Below are 25955 nucleotides of genomic sequence, written 5' to 3'. Positions count from 1 at the left end.
TGACATCCTCATCAAGAATGATATGGGAGGTTATTTTTTTAAAAAATTTTTCCCCAGCCTATTTCTGAACTCCTAGGTGGTCCACTGAGCCCCAGTTGGGCTTTATTTTTCTGCAGGAAGAGGGTAAGCAAACTGTACTTTGCTTGTTTTGTTGCTGTTGAGGTTAACTATGATGCTACAGAAAATCACATTTGTTCCTTTTCTGGTAACAAATATCCAAATCTCTATTTACCAATGTTAATGCACTTAAACTAAATTGCTGTGGGCAATTATGTAGGTTGCCTCTTAGTGTACTCCAACTTGCTTTTGGTTCATCTGCTCACAACCCTGAGCCCTGGAGGTCTTCTGCTGACTTTTTCCAGTGCATCCCACAGATGACTGACATGTGGAGCCCAGACACACTCACCTCTGCTGTGTTATGGTCCTTAGTGCCTGTATGGTTGAAGTTGCCTGCTTTGCTTGACTTTCTCTTAATGACTTTTGTGTCCTTTTTGTCACTTCTATGACTTAAAGCATGTTGTTAACACTGAAAGCACAATACTTTTTTTGCCCTCAAGTCAAATCCTGAGCTGAACTACCCTTGCAACTGAGCCTTTACTGATAGTGAATCTCCTCCCATACATTTTCCTGCATTGTAAGTCTCATAGCTATTTTTTCACTGTTTTATTTTCTTTACAGTGCTGTTAGATAATTATATTGCATTCAAGTGGAGTTGCATTTACTCTGGAAACACAGTTGATCTCTTTTAAGTGAGGATTCCCTGCATGTTCTGGAACATGAATACTGAATTTCTGTTCAGAGTTCCTGAAAGTTTTGGAGGACCATTTTTGTGATATCCATTGTTAAAGTATTCACTTCCTCCCTCTTCCTGTCTTGTTTCAGAGCACAGCTGGAGCAGGGCTGGGTTGGCAGCACAGCCCTGGCTTCCTCCTTTCCCCTGTGCTCCAGGGTATGCTCCAGGCAGATCCCTGGCTGTCATTCATGTGTGCTGAGCATGGACAGATGACAGTGCTTGTGCCGTGTACTGTGAAGGTTTTCTGATAACATTCCTGGTGTTTTGAGCTCCTTATTGGCTCCTTATTGGCTGCCTGCTCATGGATCTCCAAATGGTTTTACTGCGTATCGTAAGCAGCTGGTCCCTTTCCTTCAGTCTGATACTGCTGCTTATCAGTGTCACTGGGATTGGACTGTATTGTTTGTACATGACAAGTGTTTTAATTAGCTAAAGTAACTCTGAAGGCATTTTCCTCTTATTTGGCACTGTTCTCAGTCGGTGCATGTGTTGCTCTTTGCTGGTTCTTCTTTCTTTTTTTTTTTTTTTATTTCCTGGTGTATGGTTCTGTCTCCCTCATCTCTCTCAAAATATCTGTTAGGGTGAATATTTCCCTCTCTACCTCTCATATCACTTTTCATGGTGGAGTGTTTGCTTTTGCCTGTATTCCAGGTCTGTCTCATTTGTCCAAGCTACATAGCCTATGTGCTGCCTTGGTACTTGTGTTTTTGTTCCTTCCCTGGACAGAGTCATTGCCTGTGACTCTGCTTGCATTTTTGGAGGTTTAGGTCTGCTCTTGTCCATACTCTTGCTTGCAAGCTGGACTTGTGTAACCCACAAGTTCTCTATTTAATCTGATGTTTCCAAAGAACTTTGCGCATTCAGTTGCAAGGTGAAGAACTCTGATCATTTCTTTCTTGATTTCTGATCAAAATCTGACATTTTTTTCTGAGGATTTCCAGCCTCCCTTCATCTCATCTGCAATTGTAATGGTTTGGGTTGTATTTCTGGAAACAGTCTCTTTCAATGTTGGATTATTTTTTTTTTTTCATATATAAAAGAAATCACTCAGCTTTAATTAGAAAGAGAAAATCTTTGCCACTGATTTTCAGGTACCTAAGTAGACTTTGGAAATCCACCTCATGTGGAGTTTGAGTTGGCCTGTCTGCTTGCTTTGTTTTTAGGTGTTGATTTGGCTGCTGGCTTGTAATTGCTGAGCATCCCATTAAACTGAGTGCTGCTCCAGCCTTTCCTTCTTCCCACCATCACTGTCCCAGCAGAATAAATGTAGGTTGCAACAGAGACACTGAGTTTCCCCTGAAACTTCTGCAGGTTCCTGTGAACTGGACTGCTCAGAGTCACTTTGGATGCTATTAAATTAGTGGGAAACCGTTTGAATGGAATAAGTGAGCCCTGGGGTTCAAGCTTGGGGTGGAAGTTAGAATTGGATCCAAAAACCCATCTGTGAAGTGTTCAGGAACACAAGACTGGCTGTAGCGAGCCTGGCCATCAAGCAGCACATACTGGAATAGCCACAGGGAAAATGGTTTGATCAAATAACTGCTTACTTAATAATCTACAGACACAACTTCTCTCTTTGCATACTTCAGCAAACCAGGTCAGATTTCTCTACTACAGGCTTAGGGGGCATGTGGATTTTGTTGATATTTTGGACTACAGGCTCAGCTTACCTTGTTTGTGGCTAATGGCTCACAATTTCATTTCAGTTAGTTTTCAAGTGTGTTTTTAGGTAAACAAGGCATTTGGTCTGTGCTACCTCATAGAAATTTTTGCAAGGAAATGCTGCGGAGTCCAGACACTTGTTTAATTGAAACACTGCTTCTGCTAAGACAGTTTCCTCCTCATGAGTTCGGGACCTTGTCATCTATACCTGTCAGCAAACAGCAGGTGAACATGACTTAGGCAGAAATGTGTGGTGTAAATATTTCTGACTTCACGCTTGTCTGGCACAGGCACATTCCTTTCAGTGTAGCCTGCTCCTGAACTCTGTTAGCCCACAGGAGTGGAGTAGTGGGAGACATTGGGTGAGTTCAGCAGGACACGCCAGAGATGTTTCACTCGTGTATTCATACCCTGGTAAGACTGCCCTGAAGTCTTTTCATAAGCTTTTCCAGCTTTGGGGCTCTTGACTCAGTGACCTGACTGTTGCATGCAGTTTGCTCTTTTGTCTTATATTTATCTTGAACAGGGCTTGGCACAGAGGGGGAAGAATAATTTGACTTTAAGCCCAAGAAGTGGGCTTAATTTGTTTGCCTGTATTTGTTTTTGCAAGTCTAGAGAATGTTGAGAAAGGCTTCATGTAGTGAGCAAAGTGAAAGCGTGAGCCATTGCTGTCTGTGTGCAGCTTTATTGCTATCCTGCCTTCCCTGCACTTTAATGGCTTTGTTCAGCCAAGTTTCCCTCCAGCAAATGCTGTGTGCAGTGATAATTGTTTTGCAAGGAACTGCAATGAGAGTGGTGTATGCTAAATACTGGTGGAGTGTCATGGCAGATATCCCATGGCTGCTGCTCTGCAAGGGAATCAAATAAGCCACACCAGTGTAAAGCCTCTTTTCCTTGGCGCAACTGGGCCATGCTGGGGTTCATCTCACATCCAGACCCAGGGCACTCATGTTGCCAGGATCCCTCTCTGTCCTTCGCTCTCCAGGAAGACATGAGGAGACAGAGGGCATGGAGGTGAGTAAGGGTCTGTAAGGGCAACAGGACAGCTGGTGGCAGGACTGGAGCTCTCAGGAACCCTCTAAGGTCCTGGGGTACCCCCTGGCTCCCTCCTTCTCCCAGGGTTTGCAAAGCCTCATTTGTCCCTTTCCCTCGTCACTTGATATAACAGGGTTTGTGATTCAAATGAGAGCAGAGTGGGTCTGAACAACTCTTGTCTTGGTTTGGCTCAGTGTGGTGAGACACTGCCTGTCTGGGGAGGAAGATGTGTGGCATGTGAAGGCAGTGAGGACTTTGTGTGGCTTTAAATTAAAAAGGTAAATTCAGACCAATGAAGAAGCTTGGCTGAAATACCCTTTCACCCTCTCTCTGACAGATGGGAGCCTGGTGCACCTTAAAAGCAAGAATTAAAAATCAGTTTATGAAGGGGTCTCTCAGAGCTGCTTCATGGCAAAAGGCTGCTGATGGAGTTTTGAAGAAGAGCGTTGCCTGCCAGGCACCAGTTTGGCAGCAGATGACTGAAAGTGATCCTGAGGCTTGGCCAAGCTGGAAGCACGTCCCGTTGCTGGGGGAACAGCCATGCTGTGGCTCCCAGGTGAAAGGATGTTTGATCTTTAAAATAGTGGTGTAAAGGTTCATGTGAAATACATTGTCTGGGTTTTAAAAATACCAGCTTGACATTTAGTGGGACATAAACAGAATATATCTACAGTTTAGCTGGTGGTTGACAAATAATAATAAAAACTGACTACATCTGAAAATGTATTTGAATTTCTGCCAATTGTGCTCTAGCTCTTTTAGCACAACAGTTCTGGAAAAAACAACCAGAAAAAGGGCAGCATTGAGTTGACAAGGAGGAGAGTTTATTATCTTAACATTATTGTGCTATTATTTCTGAATTACTTTTTTTCCATAGTGACTTCATAAATGGTGGATTCAAGAGTAAAGTTTAGAGTAAGAACTTAACATGGGAGACGAAGTAAAGCAGCTGAGTGCATGGGAATGAGAGTGGATGACTTGTAGAGACTCCCATTTTCCTCCATAAATATGAGTCCTGATGAATTGTGGAGAAATTTGAATGAAAATGAATAAGCATTGTATTTCCACAGAAAAGTAGTTAGGAGCTACAGTGAAAGTTACAAAGGGAAGAGTTCAAAAGTAAGGGAAAAACAGAAGAATAATTGGGAAGAAGTTTGGAGTAAGCAACTTCTCAGGTGCAACAGTAACTCAGTGGCAGTGGCTTGAAGGAGGGTGGGTTTCCTGGGTGAACTGTACTGAACCTGAGACCTTATTTTCTCTTTGGCAACTCATTTCACAGCCTCCCTTCTGGAGCTGCTAGATGGACATTTATTTTCAATCATGAAACATTGGAACTAATTGTATGTACAGGGAATGATGCACCCACAGACCTGTGTGCCCGACTGCCTCGGCCCATTCCTGGCAGCCCATCTCTGCAAATCTTCAACGGACTGGTGCTCCCTCCAAAATTAGCAGGGAAATTTCCCACACTGGCTTAGCAGAAGTCTCCTGGGCAATGAATGAAAGCTGCTCAATCAGTTGGTTTCAGTGACATAACCAGGCTTCGCCTTTCCCCTGTTGCCCTGCTGTGCTCTTGCATATTTTTAGCGTAGTTTCACAGCTGACACCTCCTGCTCTAGGACCTCGCACGGCTCGTCAGCAGGACTGCTCAGCCGTGCCTGATGTTGGCATCACGGGGACAGGGGAGAGGCTGTGAGTCTGGAAAGAGCCCTGCTGAAAGGCATGTGTCTCCAGCAGTGGCTTTTCACCAAGGCTCTGCCCATCCCATGCCTTTTGCCTGCAGCCATCACCCAGCCCAGGGAACCAGACACCCTCTCCAGCTGCCTGATCCACGGGGATTCTGCTGTGGCAAGACTCATGTAAGTCAAGGGGCTTGATGTCTGCTCAAGAAGGACTTTCACCCCCCCTCTTGAGCTCTTTCTAAGTAGCTTTTATTTTGAAGATGCCAGTCTGGACTACTCTTCAGGGATCTGCCAGGTAGCAGCTTTTATAAACAGGATCATGAGAACACCTTTCTTTTTGGAGGGGGAAAAAAAGAGTTGCACTAGGAACACCTGCAGAAAATTGCCTCAGGGAGCAGTTTGCCTTAGAGAGGCAAGATACTGCTGAGAGCAGATTAGAGCCAGCTTACAAATTGCTGCAGGCAGTGGGGCCAAAGCTCTTTTGGCTGTGAGCAGCCAGGTCTGTGTACTGCCTTCCTCCCATTTTCTACTTACCTTCCCCATTCTCTCTCACGTTTTGAGCATTGTGAGTAGCTGTGTGATTTTTATTTTACAGCCTTTCCATGTTGTTTTTGAGGAACACCAGGTACTCCAGAAGCTGGAAACAATTTTTTTCCACTAATTAGTAAATTGCTGGGAGGAGCTTCAGTTTCACAGAAGAGAGACCTTTTGCAGGCAGAGACAGTGGGGATGGATTTGCCCTGAATGCTGAGGGAAAATAGCCCTTCTTCAACTGGGATTCAAAACTACATCCAAAATGCACATTCAAAGCAGCACTTGTGTGGATGGTGAAAAGAGCATGTGATCTCACAGTAAGTATCACAGAGCCTTCCTTAAAATATACATTAAGGTTAAAATGAATTAAAAAAGAAAATAAAAACAAACTTGAAGTCCATTCTCTACTTTTTTTTTTTTTTTTGGTACATTTTTGCAGTGAAGTGTGACTTGATAAGAGCCAGTCTCCAAGATGAAATCTCCAGCTGCTCATGGGTGTGTAGAAGGTCTATGACCTGGTATGCATTCGGATCAGTGCTGTGCTTACACCTTCTGCTCTAAGAACAGCTGTTACCTCTGTGTAACACAACTCCCATCAGCAAGCACAGAGCTGCTGCTGGCACAGCTCTGCCCTTCCAGCCTGGGAACCTGCAGTGATGGAGCAGGGCCTGGCTAGAGGGTGAGCAGTGATTGAGGGAAGTAATGACTGGCTGAAGCCTGGCAAGTGCTCCTTGGAGAGGAAACACTTTGTTTTAGACTGAATGCCTGCTGTGATCCTTACTTTTTCACTGCAAATTTGTGTAAATTTGATGGAAAATGTACATCTCTAAAGTGGATCCAAAATACTTAGGACCAGAGTGTGGATTTAAGCTGGGCAATAAATTATACATCTGTACAGGAGAGAAAATAACTTACAACTTCCTGATAAATGAATAGCAAATTTTTTTTTAGGCAAATTTGACAGCAAGATAATTGTTTGAATGAAGACTAGCACTCCTAAGGTGAGAGCAGTAGGAAAGCTACAGGTGAGGCAATAGTTTTTAAATCAGCACCATTGGAAGTGGCATAGGCAGCTTTATCTTGTTTCCCTGGCTAGCATTCCTTCAGTGGCTGTCACATGTTTACCAACCAGCGGGGTTCCTTCTTCCTTGGGATATTAAATCAACAAGCACATGCAGAGAAAAGGGCAAGAGCACCTGCACCACTCCTGTTTTTCAAACTCAGGACTGTGTCTTTCTACAGCTTTGCCCAGCTTGTGTGATCACCAAAGAGTCCGAGGATTTAGCAATCTGTCCCAGGAAGAAAGTTTTGAAATGTGTTATTTGTGAGAAAAGTGTTCTTGGGAAATTTCATTGCTGGTTTGACTCGTTTTGCTGCTTTATGTAGGTGTGATTAGGTAAGTCTCATGTTTGGAATGCTTTGGGGATATTTCTTGGTGAGAAGATAGCTTTCCTGTTTTGTTACTTTGGTGACAATTACAGTTTGAAAAGCAAACCCTGTGTGACCCTCACTTCTTACTTGGATTTGCAGGCTGCTTTGGTTTTCTTGAAATATAAAGGTCTTGGAAATTGAGAGGAACGAAGTAGGAGTTAGTCTTCTCTTTTCTGCTTTTACATTGTTTTGTTTCCTGCTATAACATCAGATTTTATTGTAAAGCAGTAGTAAGACCATAATTCTGGATCCATAATGAGTGACAAAAGTGCAAAGTATTTGCACTCCTGTTAAGCAGAGGGCATATCTGATCACTGTGCAAGGGAAGCCACGGGTGCTTGCACGTATTTGTGACTGAGGTTGGTTCAAAAAAAAAAGGAACTCAGTGTGATGGCTGTGGGAGAAAACAGCTGAAGGGATGAAAATAAAGTAGTAAATAGACTTCATAGGTTGACTTCAGTGTGTCTGAAAACATCCCAGGAACATGCTGAACTTTATTCTTGTGGTCTTTTATGTCAAGTGTTTTGCAGAATGTTTGCACACGTGGGCTGGGCTGGAGCATCAGCACTGCAGAAGCCCTTGAAGTACATGGAATCTATTTTAGTCTGTCTCCATTGCATCTGTTTTGGCTAACACTCGCCTCTATCTGCCTCCCCCCCCTTCTCTTCTTCTGGCTGTGAAGTGGCATGGCTCTCCATTTATCCCTGAGAACAGTCAGATGTCACAGCTTGAAAGAAGCTCTGGGTAGATGCTTTGAAACTTGTTAACGCAAATAAATCCTCTGAGACAGTGCTGTGGTCGTGTTCATCTGGAGAAGGCCCTTCTTGCAGGTTTTGTAGTGCTGGGATCCTGCCCTGCACGTCGCTTTTACAAAAGAATTATTGAGGGAGGATTACATCATAAACATTTGTTTTCTCTGAGACCATTCCTGCTCCCCATCAAATCAGTGACCACTCTGCTTTTGACTTTCCATGGCCTGTAGAGGCAGATATTTTGGGCATAAGTACCAATCTTTGATTCAGTTCCGCTGCACTTTTCAATTTCTGGCTGAGGTGAGATTAAGGAAGACTGAGGAGTGCCTGGAATAGAAGAAGGCATGATATAGGAAAGAATAAACTGGGAAAGCACACATAGGTAGTCAGTTGGTCTCCTGGCCATTTAAAACCAGCTCTGGTTCCCTCTTCCTTATGCCTGCAGGACTTCATTGCTTTTCCCTTCACAGAGCCCTGGGTTATCTGAATGATGACTTCAGCTCACAGTGTTCTCCATGCAGCCCTAGTAACTGGTTAACTGGTTTGTTACACTAATGTGGATAGAGAAATGTTCACAGTACCATGGGAGGAAGTGGCAGTACTTCTAAGCTCTTCACTCGGTTAAATACACGACTCTAGAAACCACTGACATTTTTTTTCCTCCAAGCATTTGTTTTAATGGCTTTGGTTGTTGTTAGAACATATTTTCCCAGGGCGTGGGTCACTTGGTCGATACCAGAGGCCTAGAAATCTTCCACAATACGCTCTTTCTTTGAAACCACACCCTGCTTTATGAGCAGCAGCCTTCCGCTTCAGGGCTCCCTGTTATATACCAACAATTCCTCCATCCTGTTCCTCAAGAGCTGGAGCCTAAGGCTGCTGGCTAGCCTAGCTCCCAGGAAGCTGTGTGGTGGAGCAGCATCTCCTGTGCAGACATCCTTTGTATCAGGATGAAAGATACCTAAGGATCCCTCTTATCAATTGTGGCAATACCAGAAGTTAATCTGGCAACAAACCACCTGCGTGGAATGAAACTCAGTGTAGGACTTGTGGCTTTTAGGTTCAGAGAGTGGTAGATTGGTGTCCTCTGAGACGCAGTAAAGAATGATCCAGGAGGGGAAGTAGAGCCTGAATGCCAAAGTTGAGTCTACTGCTCTAACACCCTGATTTCCTTTGGCAATGACATGGAAAGGGCACAGCCACAGCCATTTTAGGGGATGTAGCTCTCACGGTTGTTAGACGGTAACTGTGGGCTTTTCACGGATGTGAATCTCATCACCACCACACAGAACTTCTTGCCTCAGCAGCAGCAGGGCTGTAGAACATTACTCTCTCCCCACTGATGTTCATGCCTCTTTTTATGGCCCCTTGGTTTGCTAAATGCCAGACAGATCGTCTGTGTTTGTGGCTGGGCTTAAATGCAGGGGCTGGAAACCTTTAGTGGAATGTATAAAGGTTGGTCTGGCTTTTACTTGAAAAAAAAAAAATCAATTACTGGTTGTGCTTTCAAGGCAAAATTAGGCACTAAAGCTGCCCTTTTAGCATTGCCAGTTAGAAGTTTTAGAATAAAGCAGGTGTTCTGCGCTGACGTTTGACAGCAGTCCCTGATCTAGGAAGGTCGAGGGATACACACTTGTCCCACTTTTTCTCTTTGATCAGCAGTTTGCCACTGCTGTTATCTGGACGTGTTAAATGGGAGCTGAAAAAGGGACGCAGTGGCTCCGGAAGGCTCAAAACAAGCAGCACCAGGACTGTAGGGAGTGTGTGATATTGGAAACTTTGTTTTCTTTCGAAGGTCAGGGGTTGGGGTGTGGCCCCTCTGAGGGTCCAGCTGCCCATTGTCCTGCTGCCTGTCTTCCCTGCATACAGCCAGGTATGTGCTGAGTGCAGGCGTGAGCTGCTGTGCAGAGAGCACCTTGTGGCCTCTTGCCACTCCCTCATCTCCTTTGGAACCTGTCTGGAGATGTCTCTGGCCTGCAAAGAGCCAATGAGTTACAGGTCAAGGAGGAGCCAGGGCTGTGCCTTGCTTTCCATGGGCACATGGCCTGCTCTCCACAGATGGGAAATCGCCTAAGTATTAAGAGATTTGGTTTGATTAGCTAAAACCTCCTGTTGGCAGAACATTTCCAGTCCCTGGAGCAGTGGAGATCAGACAGGTTGCCAAGGCAACGCACAGCCTTCAGTGAGAGGTTTGCTGTTGCATCGTCCTTGGTCAATTGATGGAGTAGGGTTTATTTAGGTCTTTGAAAAAAAAAAACACCAAAAAAACAGAGCTGCTGTCCAGCCTTTTGTTGTGGTGAGTCATTGTGCCTTGGGTCAAATTGGTGAAACTAAGAACAAGGTTTTGTGGATGAGAAAAATAAGTACATGAGAGCATAAAGATCCCGATTAGATTCCTCTTTGAAGAGGTGAGAGCTCTTCAGTGCTGAGTGGAGACAACTTATTCTTTATTATGTCCCCAAATAAGAGAAACAGCAGCTGAGATCCTCCTTTCTCCTCCCTCTTCTCCCCTTTCCTCTCTCTCCCAAATGTAAAATACTTTTATTTGCTGGAGGACTCTGTGCTCACTGTTTAATTCTTGACTCATACCAGAGATCCTTTCAGTTTGACCTTTTGTCACTGCTTTGCTTGTCGCTCTTTGCTCTCTTCTCTGTTGCAGAAGGCTTGGTAAATTCAGCTTATACAAGTTTTCATTTCATCACATTATTCCTCCTTTTGTACCCTCTGGGGGGATGAAAAATCTCATCCTGTCAGCACTGTGAATGCCACTGTGGCAGTGGCTTGTGCTGAGAGTCATTGTGTCTGTCGTTGCCTACTCATTGATCCGGACCCAAAGTCAGGGAGTGTACTGGGATGTGGGCGTCTCTCACTATGTTCCCTGAATTTACTGACATAACAAAATTGAACAAGCAGCGTGCAGAGCCTTCTTTGAAATTTTGGAAGGGACCTGATTCAATGTTCCTGTATGCACAGTCAAGGAGGGAAATGCCATTGTACTGAGTCCAAGCCTTGACTTGCTAAGTTAGTAAAGGCTTTTTTTAAAAGTAATTCTGGCAGTGATAGGGAGGACTCCAAGGCTGCAAGGCAAACAGTATCACACCTGGTGAGCTGAAGGTGGTGTATGGGAGACACCATTGGAACGCTCCTTTTTGTTTCTCTTGCTGTTGAGATGAATGTGGGTTGTGCTCAGCAGTGGGTACCTTGTTAGTTCGGGAAGAAATCACTGTACAAACAAGAACTGCAAAGCAGTCACTGTGTGGTTTAACATGGGGAGCCTGGCTGGCATTTTCTGAACATACAGGTGCTGTTCTCTTGTGAGTGTGCACCTCAGCTGGTGTCATGTAGCACAGGGAGAAGAGAAGGAATTAAAAAATATCTCTAGACACTGCTTGCTATGAGATAAATTTTGACCTTCTCTGTAATAAAACCAAGGCATGAACTTTATAGACAGTGAATTGTATGTGAGAGGGAAAAATTTAAATGGGTGGGGAAGCCTTTAAAAGTCTGCATTGGCATCTTTACTTATTTACCCTTCCTGAGAGAATGGCAGTTGATAGATGTGTCACTGTGCTGATGCACAGTTATCTTCTTTCCCTGTCTCAAAATACTGCATTAGTGGTACCATGGCAACAAAGAAGTTGTCTTTAAGGAAAAGGGAGAAAAAAAAGCATGACTTCAGTGTTCAAGAAAGGTGGCAGACTGACAGCCCTAGTCTTCCCTTTCTATCAGTATGGCAGTGTTAGTGTCAGCTATGACAAAAGGGTATCAGGTTATGAGCTTTGTGTTGTACCATGGCTGAAAACAAGCCTGGAACATGATCTACTATGGGGAGAGCAGGATGAGAATCTTCAGAGAAAATGAGCTCTTGTTGGACAATTAAATTCTGTTTAAGCTATAACTTTTTCTAAGAAATGGATCGTCCTGAAAAAAACTTTCCTAGACCCAAGTTGTGTCCTTTTTCAGGATGGAATTCCTCTCTGAGCAGAGCGTGGCGGTGGTGAGAAAAAACAGCTATTCCTTTCTACTGCAGTAGTTTTTCTGGAGGTTGGACACCAAATCAAAGGACACATGGAAAGGGAAATTCAAGTCTCTGTCCTGCTTGATTCAGACTTGAATTTAAGTACAGGTCTCACCTCTAACATGAGAGCCCTAAGCAGCAGGAGATTGGCTTTTAGGGACTAGAGTCTTTCTTTCATTTGATCTATTTCAAATTGTATTTTTTGTTATTACTACTGCCTCTTTCTTGCTTTCCTACATCATAGGTGAAAGTTTTCACCTCCAAGTTAGTCACCTCACTGCTTTGTGTGACGCCTGTTTTTACAACAGAAAATAGTTCCAGTGTACAAAACTGAGAATTTGAGCATAGCTCAGAGATTAGGGTGGACACTGAGACAGAGAAGAAATGACAGCAAACTTGAGTGTAAGGGTATCTCATAGATTGTGGAATAGGAAAGTAATTTCCGGCCTGGTTCTAATTTTTCTCCACTGCTCTGGAGAAGAACTGACAGAAACAGTTGTGAGGCTGCAGCTTTCACTGTGATTATTTCAGCTGTGGGCCCAACACTGAGAAAAATCCTGGCAGGGACCAGTGCTGGTACAGGAGGACCAAGGCCTGGAAGGGTGTGACGTTCCTCGTGCATTGAACCTCTTCAGCCCTGACATGGAGGGAACCAGCTTTCAGTTCATGAACAGCAATTCAAGTGCTGTGCTGCTCAAATTCTGTCTCTCTGGCCCTGTTAACTTCAATGAATTTTGAATACCATGCTGAACCGGAGCCATTTCTAATGTTATTACTAAGATTGATAATGAGCCTCTGGATCACCCTTTAGAATGACCTCCATTAGACAGAGTGACACATTTCTGTTCCCTTGTTCCATCTATATTTGTGGTGTGTGTCCTTACAGATGGAGAAATGGGGAGAGAGCCAGGACTCTTCTGGATGCAGGACATTAGGTGTCATTGTTTGCAAACACTGTGTTCTTGCTGTTGACTTGAACTAGTGCTCCACACTTGCTTGAAAAGCATCCAGCAAAACTAATAATTCATCTTCTCTAATTGGAAAATACCTTTTGTTGAAGGCAGAATATTTCAGAGCTGTGTCTGCTTGGTTACAAATGTCACCAAGAGCATTGCTCAAGGCCAGGATGGCATTTCTGCTGCTGAGAAAACAGTGCTGCCACAGGGCTGTACAGAGTAAAGTACAGAGCACCCTTTGTAAGGTGAAAAATCTGACCTCAGGGAAAGCTTTCTGGAAACTGGCCCTCCTTGTTGCTGGCTTGCGGCTCTCATAGATTTGCTGCTGGATGCTCTGAGGTTTGCCCTTCCAGTGTTTATGTCTTGGTCATTTATCTATGGCAGGTTCTCTGTGAAGCCCAGACTACATCCTGAGAATTCAAGTCTGAGTCTGACTTTTTTGGGCCTCAGTGAGCAGGTTGAGAAAAATTAAGTCTACTACTACTACTGCTGGCCCCAAAACAGGCTGCATAAGGGGAAGCCAAGCTGAGCCTGAAGGGTGGAGGGTGCCCTCCTCTAGTTGTGCACCTTAGACACGATACTGGGAAAAGGAAAATGTGGGTTTAAGGGATAATTTATCTCAGGCCTCCCATTTCTTAGGTGAGACCACTTGCCAAATGCCACTGACTCTGAGTGTCCTGGTGTGTCTGATGTGCCTTCCCTTGAACTCAGTGTAGCCTGGAGGTGTCAAACACCTCTACTGGATTGCATCCCTAAGGCTTTTAGGGAAAAAAATGCTTTCAGGTGACCCAATGTGACTGAGGAGAGATGCCTATAGTCCCATTACTGTCACCATGGTGCCACCTCTAGGAAGGTACTGTGGATGTTCTATTCAGTAGCCTCAGCTTTGGGGCAAAAAGTGAGATATTTCTAAACACTGAAGTGCCTGTGTAGATGGATGTGACTTTTCTTGATTGTTCTTTTGTGTCTAACTTCCACTATTTCGGGTTGAGTTTGTGCAATAGCTCTCCTTCTGTGGAGCATTTGTGTTAGCAATTCCCTCCTCCTCTGTTTTGCTGGGGGGATAAACGCATTGAAGCCTGTAAGATGTTTGGGTTCTGTGGGTTGTAGAAGAAAGGGAGAAGAAGTTGCTGTAGTGTCTCTGAGACCTTTGAAAATGCATGCCTATGTCATAGGGCATATGGGGAGCTTAAGTCTCTCAAGATGACCTACAAATACACCAGCAGCAGATACAAGTGAGACCATTCTTCCACCCTTTGATCAGATAAAATTTGCAGTCAAAGTAAATAAAGGTATCGTCAGGTCATAAGTGCCTTTCAGTTCTTCATATTCCTTATATAAAAGGTCTGGAGAACCTCCTCATTCCTGCTATCTGTAAATCAGCACATAAAAATAAAGTGTGTGAAACAGCCTCGTTTCAGGACAAATCCTCCTGCCTTGGATGGGAATTTCACTTCTGCTACAGCACTGAATGTTGGTCTGATTGCGTTTCTGATAATGTATTTGTGGATCACCTTGAGGAGAAGAGGGGGAGTTATACAACTGTTCCCTCACAGTGCTGTTAGGAAGGGTCGGGCTTTGTCTCCTTCGAAATAGATATCAGGAGAGAGCTGCAATCCTGTGAAAACACACATTTATTTCTGAAGTGTTTGTGTATTGTGTGTGTGGTGCACATGAATAGAATTGCCACCTGTCCGAGGCTGATAAGGACGAGCAGTGGTCATGCGCTCCTTGTTCCGGCAGTTTGCTGTGCGAGGAATCGGCACCCACAGGTTCCCTCTGAGTTTATGAAATGCTGCACACAAGGAGTAGCTTCACCATTCATGACACTTTCTGAGCTTGCACAGATACAGATTTGTCAGAGGTTCTGCGATGATGGATACAGTGTTAGCTGTGGCTCCTGAAAACCTTTACCTTTTATTCTGTCTTGCTCTCTCAGAAAGATTCCATTAGCTATACAGTTGCTTTAGGAATCCACATATGGCACTGTTTTCCTTTATAACCTTGGCCTCAGCTTGTGAGTGGGCAAAGTGACAAGATTCTGATACCCACATGCTTTGGGCACGGAGTAGAGGAAGTGACTGAGAAACCTGCCTGGTGTTTCCATTGCAGCCAGCGGGGAGCTTGTCCTTGCAGTGGGGCTGCTGTCACCATTTCATCCCTCATAACTTTCCTTCAGTAGTTGCTAAGCCTGGCTAAGCACAAGGATGGTTACAGATGGACTCCTGAGCTTTGCTGCGCTGTGACACTGCTGATAGGGATGAGGATGGGTAGGTATGCAAGTAGGTGGAAACTTTCTAATACATCATAATAGTGATAATAATAATAATAATAATAATAATGTACACTTGTACTGCCTTGCAGCTTTTGCTAGAACTTCTGCCCACGCATCAGCCTACTTGGTTCACAATGCAGTGAGCATGCTAGACAATTAGTGGCTGATAATGAAAAATGTCATGGGAACCAGCAGGAAAATCATAGCTTACTCCAAATATATAATGAAATGTAATTAGCACAGACAGCAAAACAGACAATTTATGGTTTGGTTTGGTGGGGGGTTTTTTTTGTTTGTTTGTTTTTGTTGTTTGTTTTTTTTCATAATTAAAAAGTACCAGTAAACATTCATTTTTCAGGAAGTTTGGTATCAAATGAAATTAAAGAACTATTGTCTGGAATAGGATTTTATGCAAAATTTAACCCTTGTACAGCAGAATGGATTAAGGTCTTGCTAGTTGCGTGCTCCCCAAGTGAATCTCCTGTGATGCCTCTTGCATTCATTCCCCTGGTCCTGGTCTGTCTGAAGGGGCAAGGTCTGGTAGCAGAATTGCTGTGAAAGCTGCTACGAGCCAAAAACCAAGCTGGATTCAATGTATGTGATGGTGTGGCCAGTACTTCCCTCCTGCTCTTCCAGACAGACTCTCCCTGAGGTAATCTCATAGTTTGGAGGTAGTTTTGAGGGAGAGGTTGGAGCAGGAACAGCATTGTGATGCCTTGTGGTCCCAGTGTCCTCTGTCAGATCTGCTGACCTCACTTCCCTTTCTGATCTTCTCTTTTCTACCCTGGGGCCCTTGACACTGTGCATCTAGTTTGTTCTTGAGCAGTGTACACACAGAAGTCTGTGCCCTCAACTTGCCAGGAGCACAAAAACTGTTTCTTGGCTTGTGCTCTCACCTGGAGCAGCAGAATGTGTGGATCCTCTATGGCATTGCACAAGGGTGTCTATGGCATTAATTTTTTAGCTTCAAAATGGATAAGTGGGAGAGGGTTCTGGCTGAATGGACTGTTTATGTCCCAAGGCATGTGGTGGCTGGCTCCTTCACTGGTCTTGAGTGCCCAGGGTTTGAACCAAGAGCTGAATACGTTACTGTCTCGTTTTCATGCTCTCAGGTACAGTCTGTCATCCACTGCTGTAAGGATGGACATTTTACCTGTGTGAGAAACTCTGACACACTCCAGCAACGCTGTAACACAAGGGACATGTGTTACCTGTGTGCATTTCTGCTGCTTTTCTTCCTCAACACTTTCTCAGGCCCAGACATCCCAAGCCAAAACAGAGCTCTACTCCAGATCAAATTTACAGTTATTTCCCAGGCGTAGACTTATCCTAGAGTTTCAATTCTGCAGAGAAAGCCCTGCAGCTGAGGATTGAGAGGAGAGCTGAGAATGGTCAGGACTGTGTGCAGGTGCAGCATGTTTTCCTCTTGATGATGCAGGAGCAGAGAGCCAGCATGACTCCCCTCTCAGAGGGATACAAGCTTCCAGCTGGAGCCAGGTGCACAGACTTTAGCGTTTCTACCCACGTACATGACACAGTGCTCAGGTGCAAACTCACAGCCCTCCTTCAGAGACAGCGTGGAACAAACTTCTAGTATCTGGCACGGATAATGTGAGTGAGAGAAAAGGAAACTTCTCCATAAACCTGTGAGATAGGATGTATGAGCTCCTATGCCTCGTGCTGCAGAAGTCCCAGCCACCTCCTCCCAGTCAGACAGACCATCTTTAGGAGAGGGACACTATGGTTTTGCTGCAGGAGCCATCTCTGCAGGAGGTGTCACTTCCTGGCAGAGCTGATGTGGTCCTTCTGGGGCACCTTTCCTCTTTGCTTGGTGCCTACACTGAAGGGAGGTGAGTGAGGGATCCCAGCCCTTGTTGGTAGCAGGCTGATTGTCTTTGCTGTACAGTGAGGGTCTATGCAGGGTCTGTGCTCCCAAAAACTCTGCCTCTGTGTGGACAGTTGTTAGTATTTGGCTTTGAAAGCTTCCTGCTGGAATTTGATGCTGGACCTTTTGTGAGCTCTGACAGGAGATGCCTTTTAAATTTTTGCCCCAAGAAGTAAGGGAAGGCTGAAGGGTTGTCCCAGGTCCTGCACCACTGAGCTGCTACCTTCTTGTTCCTCTGTAGCTGACCAGGAAACAAGAATTAGACAGGCAATAACACTGTTGTGCCACTCTGAGTTCCTTTAGAGCTGGTAGATAGCTGGCGATAATTTGTCTCCAAACTTTCTTTCAGGATGCCTGGTCTAGTCAAAGATCTGCTTTTTCCTCTGGGATTTTGCAAGGAACTGTGAAGGTCTGTTGGGGAAAGGGACACTTTGAGGATTTCTGTAGCTGGGGGTTGTGTAGCATTTCAGAGCATGTGTTGAACAATTTGTGCTTAAGAAGACTAGTGGCTTGCATGTGCTCTGTCTGAGAAGGGGAAACCCTGGTGTCTCCTTGGGCTCACTGAGATTTTCATGGAAGGGTTTAATAAATAATAACAGTGGCATCCTTGCCACCCCTCTATATCACACCCTCTGCAGTGAAATCACTCACATAGAGCCTTCAACACATGAATGTCAGTTTGCAACATCCCTGCTGCAGCTTCACACACAGAAACACACACAGACACACACATGTGAGCATCTGCACTCACAAGACGTGGTGATCCATGTGTTTTATATGCAAGGTAGAGCATAATAATCCTTATTCCTACATATGCTATGCTCAAAAATAGGACAAGTCAGTGATGGGACTCAGCCAGGCTTTCAAGTATATTCTGGAGTTATGGCTACTTTAATTTACACTCATCTCCTCTGATTTATACTTGGCTCCAGCAGCCACTTTATGGTGACTTCAGCAGCTGAAAATAGTCAGAGTTGATGTATCACTCAGCCACTCTCACATCCCCAGCCCTGCTCCCTGGGTTGATGTGTGAGGGGAAAATGGGTCTGATATGTGCCTGCCAAATTATCCAGGGGAGATGTGCCATCAAATTTCAGTGCTGGCAAGGAGATCCACTGTCTTCATGGACCCTGCTTAGTGCTGGTGAGGCACAAGGAGGTCAGAGAAGTAATGGCTGGGTAAGTGTTCAAGGCCAGGTTGGATGGGGCTTTGAGCAACCTGGTCTAGTGGAAGATGTCCCTGCCCATGGCAGGGGGGTTGGAATGAGATAGTCTTTAAGGTCCCTTCCACCCCAAACCATTCTTTGATTCTGTGAAGTGTCTGTACCCATGCAGAAGAGAGCAATGGAAATGCAGACTTGATCTTGTTGTCATTTAAGCTGCTGCAATTCAGTGCATATTTCTGTTCCTCCCTTAGGCTGGAGTGAGAAAGGTCACAGCCACCTCCAGAGTTTGTGTAACACATATTCCTCTGGGTTCAGTCCCAACCACTCATCCGTTTTTCATGTGGGCCGCTGCTATGCATTGGTGATTTTTGTTTCCAGTTGAGAGTTGGCTGGTATTAATTTAGTTTTTTAAATCCCCTAGATTGTCGTCCTACTGTGCACTATCAAGGCTGTAACTGGAGACAGTGTAGCTCTTCTAGCCTAAGTCTTTCGCTGAGTCAAGTCTTGTAAATTCCCAGTGGGATGTTTCACAGGCAGGTCTGGCGCTGTTTACATCCTTTCATCCTGCTCATCTCATCCGAGCTGCAGCTTTGTAATCACAGGCATCCCTGGTGTGCCACTGATGCTGCTGATGTTTCATTTTTATGGGGTCTCTGACTTGAATTGAACAGCTGAACTTCACCCCTTCCCTGGTGAAGTAATTATCAGAATAACAAGCCAATTTTTTTTTTTTTTTTTTTTTGCAGATGGCACTGAAAGTTTTTGACACGTGTGCCCTTGCCACCCACATCAGATGATGTATGTAGTGTTTGTCCCTTGTTTTGGCATTTTGATATGTGTGAGAGAGGTGAAATGGCTTTAAAAGCTTTTTGCTGGCGCCTGCGGTTTGTTGCAGACCCAGTGGCACAGGCAGAACATGATAAATTGAAATCAGATTGTTTCTTTACAGTTTGACATAGGGATGTTGATGTACAGGGCTAGGGCACCAGCTAGTGCAAAACTGCTGTGCTCGTTACCTGTGGCCAAATCTGACACTCAAGGAGCTCAACTGAATTACCTTAGCTGGAGGCTGGGGTTTTTTGCAGAAAATAATGGTAATTATGTAGTATGGTAATTATGTAGTATGGTAATATACTTCTTACTTAAGGGTAAAGTAACAGTTGAATGAAGATCATAGGCTATACATTAACCTTGTTCTTAATGTAATGAAGTTAGTGATTACCGTTATGTGCAATCTGATGGTTTTAAAGAAAATACACAAATTGAAATGGAGGTGTTGGGGCCTTCACCTTCCCAAGCTAATCCTCCCTGCAGTCTCCCCTGAGAATTTGCCTCTAGCTGTGTAGAAATATTTAATGACCAACTGCCCTTTCTCAGCTGCATCCTTTTTGCAGTATAGAGGGAGAGTGTCACTGTTGAAGCTGGTGGAATTCTGCATTCACTCTAAAGTTTATTAAAATCAGTGTCTTTCCTGTGTTACAGTTCATCATGTAGCAGAAATCAAGACCTTAATTGGAAAGAAGTCTGATATGTTATGTACCTTGTTGATGTTCTCAACAGACTCAACCAATGCAGATGTTGCATCCATTTCACACAAAGCCAAGTCCTGCTGGATTTCATTTCTGTTTCTTCTGTGGAGAGGATGGGAAAGCAGAGCCATGGATACAGCTGTGGTTAAACCACATCTTCCTCTGGGTAGTTTTCCCGCTTGTGCTGATGTTTTCTTTCTGACTTTCTGTTCTTAGTTACTCCTGGGGCCATTGGGTTTTTGTCTGCAGTTGGAGCCTTCATTATCCTCCCTGCTGTCCTCTTCCACTTCATCAACAAGAAGCTCTGCTTTGAAAAGAGAGGTGGGCTCCCATGCCTGGAACAAGGGCAAAGAAAACACTACAAAGAGAAGTCCAGAGCTTGTGAAGGCCTTGGTAAGTATCACAGTATTATACTGCCTTTGATGTACAGAATCTTCTTGAGGCTTTGATCACTGGGAGGACAGAGACAGACCCATTTGCTCTTTCTCAGGTTGTTTGTGGAAAACAGCAGGATTTTGGACAGTCCATAGTAACCTCCCAGAGTCGATCATATGGATATGCTCCCATTATCTTTGTTGTCTGGAGTAATCTCTTGAAAAATGGAAGGCAACACTTGGGGAAAAAAGCACACTCCCTGCTCTGTCTGTTGTGGGAGTGTTTTGTTTATCTAGTGAAGAGCAAAATGTGAACATTTTTGAGTAACGACAGTGCCTTTCTGCTCGCAAAGGGTTTGCATGTCCTGATTTTCTTATAGTAGCTATTACACACTCCTTCATGTGTTTGTTGTTTTCTGGAAACATGTCTCGGGTAAACCCATGAGTCCTGGAGTCAAAATAACTGGGAATTTTACCGTGTTACAGAAATAACATTTTAATTTTTCTCAGCCATCAAAAACGCATCCATTGCGGTAATGATGGTAACTGGGAATTTGGTAATTTCTTTATGTCTTTCTATGTAAATTTGTGTGTCATAAGCTTATAATCACTGAAATAATCAGCCAAGAAGAGACCTCAGAAGCCTCCCAACTAAAAGTTCTCCTCAGTGGTTCAGTCTTAAAGCTGTTGGAGAAGGACACAATCCCAAAGCGTGGAGCCCCTGGAAGGTTGTTTTGTTGTACGTTTTGCCCTGTGCCTCAGCGTGGCTGTTGCAAAGAGCATGATCTGGTCATACCTTAAGGCTCCAGGCTTTATGGAGATGTCAAAGGCCTGGATGCCACATGTGATAGGAACTCAGTGGGACTAAGTCTTGTAAATTTATTACCCAAAAAGGTACAAATACCAATGGCACTTGAAATGATTCCCACCTACCCCCACTCCACTGAAAATCCTAACTTCAATGTTTCTAAACAAAGTCTATACTTTTTTTTTATAAGTTTCCTTTGTCAATATTATTTTTAAGTCTTTTTCCCCTTCTCTTCGCCTCCCATCAAGTGGTGTAAAAATGTGGCTTTTATTTCAGTTTGTAAGATGACACATCTCCTAGGAGCGTGTGGGTGTTGACATTCTATGGAGCTGTCACAGACTATCATGTAAACATGTATTTGCAATACTTTTTAAAATGTGAATTATTAATAAACAGGGTGGCTTGCTTTTTTTTTTTTTAATATTTTGTTGCTACCAGATTTTAAAGGACAAGAAATTGCTTTCCAGCTGACACTCTCAATAGCAATTTTCATTTCAGACTAAATCTCATGTGTCTGAGTAATAAACCTTTGAAAACATGGGTTTATAATGGAAACACTAATTCAACTTTAACTACAGCTGTGCCATGCTAGCAAAATACCACATACATTAATGAGGTGCTAAATCTGATACGGCAGAGGAATGTGTTGTAATCATTAATTACAATTGGAGCTTAAAGTTGGAGCCTGCTTTTTCTGTTCAAATAAAATCAGCTCGGCGGGTTGGAGCAAAGAGTTATTTAAAAATATCATCTCTATATTTAGTTTAAATTTCACCGTAGCGTTTTGATACTTGCAAAGCCAATATGGAATATGTGTGTAGGAAATGCCAATGCTTTTAAAGGACAGCAGCATGAGAGAATATATTAAACCCTGGGCTAACACAGTGAGTGTCATATGGCGAATGTAGAAACCTGGAGGCTGAGCTCGGGCTGCAAAGCCAGGGAAGGCTGTTTCTAGCACAGCAGTTGCCTGGTGAGGGAGCTCTCCCAAGAGCAGTGTTGACAAGCAATAGTTTGCTTCACATTCGCAATCTGACTTTGCTGGGTAGAAAGGAGCAGGACGGGAGGGTTTGTAACATGTAACTTATTGGTAACTTATTCGCTTTTCCTCTTCTCAACTTCTTCTGGTGAGCTGTGTATGTTACGAGGAGATCCCAATTCCAAGGACTCTGCTGTTCTTTACCACTAATCCCACTAATGGTTGCTCTTCCCAGTTCTAAGCTCTCAAAGTGGGGAAAGCTTTTTGATTCTCCACATCCGGAATTAAGAGTGGTTAGAACGTATCTGTCTGCTATGACTATCAGCTTCACAACTGTTTAAATAGGAAAGAAGGCATTTTGAATTTTGATCCCTCTGGCATGACTGTAACATCTGCTGTAGTATAAATCCCAGCTTGCAACAGCAGAGGTAACTGAAGGCTGTGGCCTGAGAAGTTGTGTATGTGTTCTGTGCATGAGCTGCTTCTCTTGTCCCTGGATCCAGTTAAGTTTTGAGTTATCTATTGGTGGAGAGTTGGTAGAGAAGCATAAGCAAACCTGTCTACTCTGCACTTTGCAGGTGCACAGGCTGACATTCAGAAAATGTGCTGTTAAATGTCAAAGCCTTTTTTGTTGTTGTTTTTGCTTTTCTGTATAGAGCCTGACCTCAGAACAAGGCAAGTAACAGAATGAAATAGGTGTTTCCATCGTCATGGCTCTAGGATACATCTGGCTGATTTGTTCCTGATTTAATTCTAATTGCACAATTTGTGTCCTTATGAAAGGAATGAGATAAGGAAAAGATTGTTATGAAAATGAAGATTTCATTGAAAAACTTTCAAGAGACTTCAGGACAAAGACTCTTAATTGCTGGGACACAATGGATAGCAGATTTTTGGTACTTGAGGCTTTTGTGGATCCTGTTCTTGACTGGTTCATTGACATTAGTGATGAGTCCATCTCTTGAGCAGGAATGTGCTGCCCTGATAGCTTCTCACTCAGCTGCAGGAGTCCATTCACTGGGAGGGCTGGAGCTCATCCGGACACAGCCAGAATTTAGGATGTACTTGGCACTGCAAAGTAGAGCTCAGAGCAGGCTGCAAATCTTGGTAGAGAAGCTGGTAACAACATAACCAACAGGAGAGTAGCACAGAGCATACCAAGCTTGATTTGCTATGCCCAAGCATGTGCAGGGGGAAGTGATGATGGCATGAAGCAGTCCTGGCCTGCCTGGAGTGATGTAGAGCCTTGAGGTAGGTCATGTGCAGAACTCCTAAGTGAGAGAAAAATTAAATACCACACCTTTAGAGTCAGCTGGAGTGGTTCCCCACAGCATTGGTGATCTTTCTGTCAGTGGGAGAGTGTGCTTATGTGAAATTTCCCCTTGAATCGTGTCTCCACACAAGGAAGGAAGACCTTCCCTTGAGCAAAGGCTTGGTAGAGGTCAGTGAGGTCTCGTGTGAGACCTTTTGGTGCTGTGATGCTTTGGTATCCCTTTCTGTAGTGTGAATTTCAGGAGCAAGAAATGGTGATTATGTTCTTACATACAGTGTTTATAATGTTGGGGAGCCCTTTGCTTCAAAAGTTCACAGGTGCAATAATTTTCACAGAAACACGTGACAATACTGTGCAAACCCTTGTGCAAAGAGCTGTATCTAACCATATGCTTCAGTGCCAAGACTCGAAAAACTAAAGGGCCCTCTTTGTTCTATACAGTCATCTTTTTATAATGATGTGACCTGAGGCTGGGAAAGAAATTGTAGTTTCCTGACTGTGCTTTATGCAAAAATATTCCAGTTGTGCCTTGCCTTGAACACTTGTGATGTTAAGGATGTACTCCTGATATGTGAAAACAGCATAAACATCGTGAGGTTCAAAGGAACATTTTTTTCCATTTTTCCTTCTGTTTTGGCAACCTCGAGAGTGCTTTCAGTTCACGTTTTCAAGCTGTTCTGCGCAGCCACTGCTCCAGCCTCTGGGGCTAGCAGCACACTTTAAATAAATAAACAGAGCTGCAGTTCTTATATAAACCACTCATCTCCCATAGCTGAGGCTGCAAGGAAAGCATCAACACCTGTAACACTCACCAAGGGCAGGAATGTTAGCAGTGCTGCCTGGGTGCTGACCTTCATTGTCAGTACTGCCCTGGCGACCAGTCACATGCAGTGTTTGGGACAGCAGAAGCAAAGCTTCATGTTTAGGAGCAAATAATGTGGGTGAGTGTGACAGCACCAATCTGGCATGCACAGTGTGCTGGCTTCCTCCAAAGCAATGGTAAGCTGTGGAAAACCCAGGAATGTACTTCTCCAAAGAAATACAGTCATGGTTGGTCTTTGTAACTCTGATGCTGGGTACCCACTAGCTCCACTATCCTTGGCAAGTGCATGTTGAAAATGAGCCTGGCGTTATTCACATCACCTGATTGAGATATGTAGCCAGGGTGTTCGGTTCCTTGACCAGCCAATGGCAGGAGTGGAGAGAAGCTTGTGAAAGGAAAGTTTCTCAGTGCCCAAATGAAGCCACTCTTCCAGAGTGCTTTTTCTCTCAGTTGCTTCTACAGAGGCGCACAGGAAGAGTGGCTGGACATGGGAGAGTGTGACTGTTGCCACTGATGCCTGCCCTAGAAGTTAGAGAGCCTGAAGTAAATGAAGGATAAGAGATAGCTGAGAGAACAGTTCCTAAGCTGGTAGGGACAACTGCCTAATCAGATCTATGGCTCCAAATTCCTTTAAATCCTTTCAACCTAGGTCTGGTTTTGCCTGTGACCCCTCAGCCTCCCAGCATGTCCAGCTGGACTGGTGGTTGACTTAGTAGAAGTGAAAGGAGATGGAAACTACAGACACATGTGTGCACACAGAGGTGGATAACCAGGAATCATCCACTGCATTTTTGGTTCCCAGACAGCTCTGCACTGCTCAGTGGTGGTCCCTACAGAGCAATTCCCGCAGGCTCTGTAAGGAGTGTGTGCGTGGGGGAAGGAGTAACAGTAACTGAGGGACGCCTCAAAATGTTTCTAAAATATCTTCATTGTGTTAAACAGCTAGACATGCTCTCCCACTGCTAATTTCCATGCAAGTAATTGCTCTGATTGACCCTGGCTTGTTCACTTGCTGCAGACTGGCTAGTGTGATTTCAGGCGGGGAGGAGACTCGGTCCACGGGGTCTGCTCTACAGAACAGCTTGACAGCACAGGTGGGTGGGTTCGAGTGGTGGTGTAAATTGGTGTTTCTCCAGCCTTTTGAACTTGTGATTTCCTTTTGGCTCTTCTGTCTGCATGCAAGCCAGTGAATGACAGCAGCTCAATTACAGAATGTGCTGTAATTTCTGACTGCAGGTTTCCTCTTTCATTCCCCTAATCCAGTAATTACAGATGTTTCTCACTCCTTTACCCTGAAAGAGCACAGTTGCCTCTACTAACACCACTTTTCTAATACACCAATGGTTTGTGGGTTTCTTTATGCCCTTTTTGCAACCCTCAGTTGGAGAAGTATAAATAATGTTATTCATTGCTGCTTTTTGTACTACTACTTGGCACAGAGCTGTTAGTTTTTTGTGCCTATGGTGACAAATGGCTCTTTAAATGCAAAGGGCTTTATTTTGATTTGAAGGATGTTCAGTGGAGTGACTCTGGAGTTAACACCAGTGCCAAGTCAGAATCTGGCTCTCTTATATATCCAGGCCAAATATTATGGTCAAGAAATGTGTTTCTATTTTCTCTCTCCTGAAAATTTGATCAGGTTTTGTATTAATATTTTGGTGGCAACAATATCTATCTGTACATTCACAGATCCTCTGTTTTGGGCACACTGGACCTACATGAAATCGACACACCTCTGAGTTCAGGAGGTCTTACAGACTGGGCAAAACCAAAGGTGTGAAGTGGTCAGCACAGGAAAGCACCATCAGCTCCTCAGCCCCACTGCTGGTGGAATTCCTGAGCACAATATTTGGATATTGGTCTTCCAGGAACATTTTTTTTCTTGAATTTATCATTATATACTCTGTATGGTGAAGAGACCTGGATTTTTTGAAAAAGGCTCCACAATTTTGAATGTTTAATGTCACATTTGCATAATTCC

General features: G+C 44.1%; 1 protein-coding gene across 4 annotated transcripts in view; it reads left to right on the top strand.

The window, feature by feature from the left end:
* SYT16 (synaptotagmin 16) overlaps positions 1–25955 on the top strand; it is a 130268-nt gene that overhangs the window by 32525 nt on the left and 71788 nt on the right. For 2 of the 4 annotated variants that reach the window (XM_064659425.1, XM_064659427.1), the window contains exon 2: positions 19934–20110. In XM_064659425.1, the coding sequence (XP_064515495.1) occupies positions 19934–20110 (177 nt within the window). Of the gene's footprint in view, positions 1–19933; positions 20111–25955 lie in introns of those variants that run through there. The other 2 variants (XM_064659424.1, XM_064659422.1) reach the window with 1 other exon arrangement.

The sequence above is a fragment of the Pseudopipra pipra genome, chromosome 6, assembly GCF_036250125.1.
Source record: "Pseudopipra pipra isolate bDixPip1 chromosome 6, bDixPip1.hap1, whole genome shotgun sequence".
NCBI lineage: Eukaryota > Metazoa > Chordata > Aves > Passeriformes > Pipridae > Pseudopipra > Pseudopipra pipra.
The sequence above is the reverse complement of the archived record's forward strand: the minus strand, read 5'-3'. Positions and strand labels throughout refer to the sequence as shown.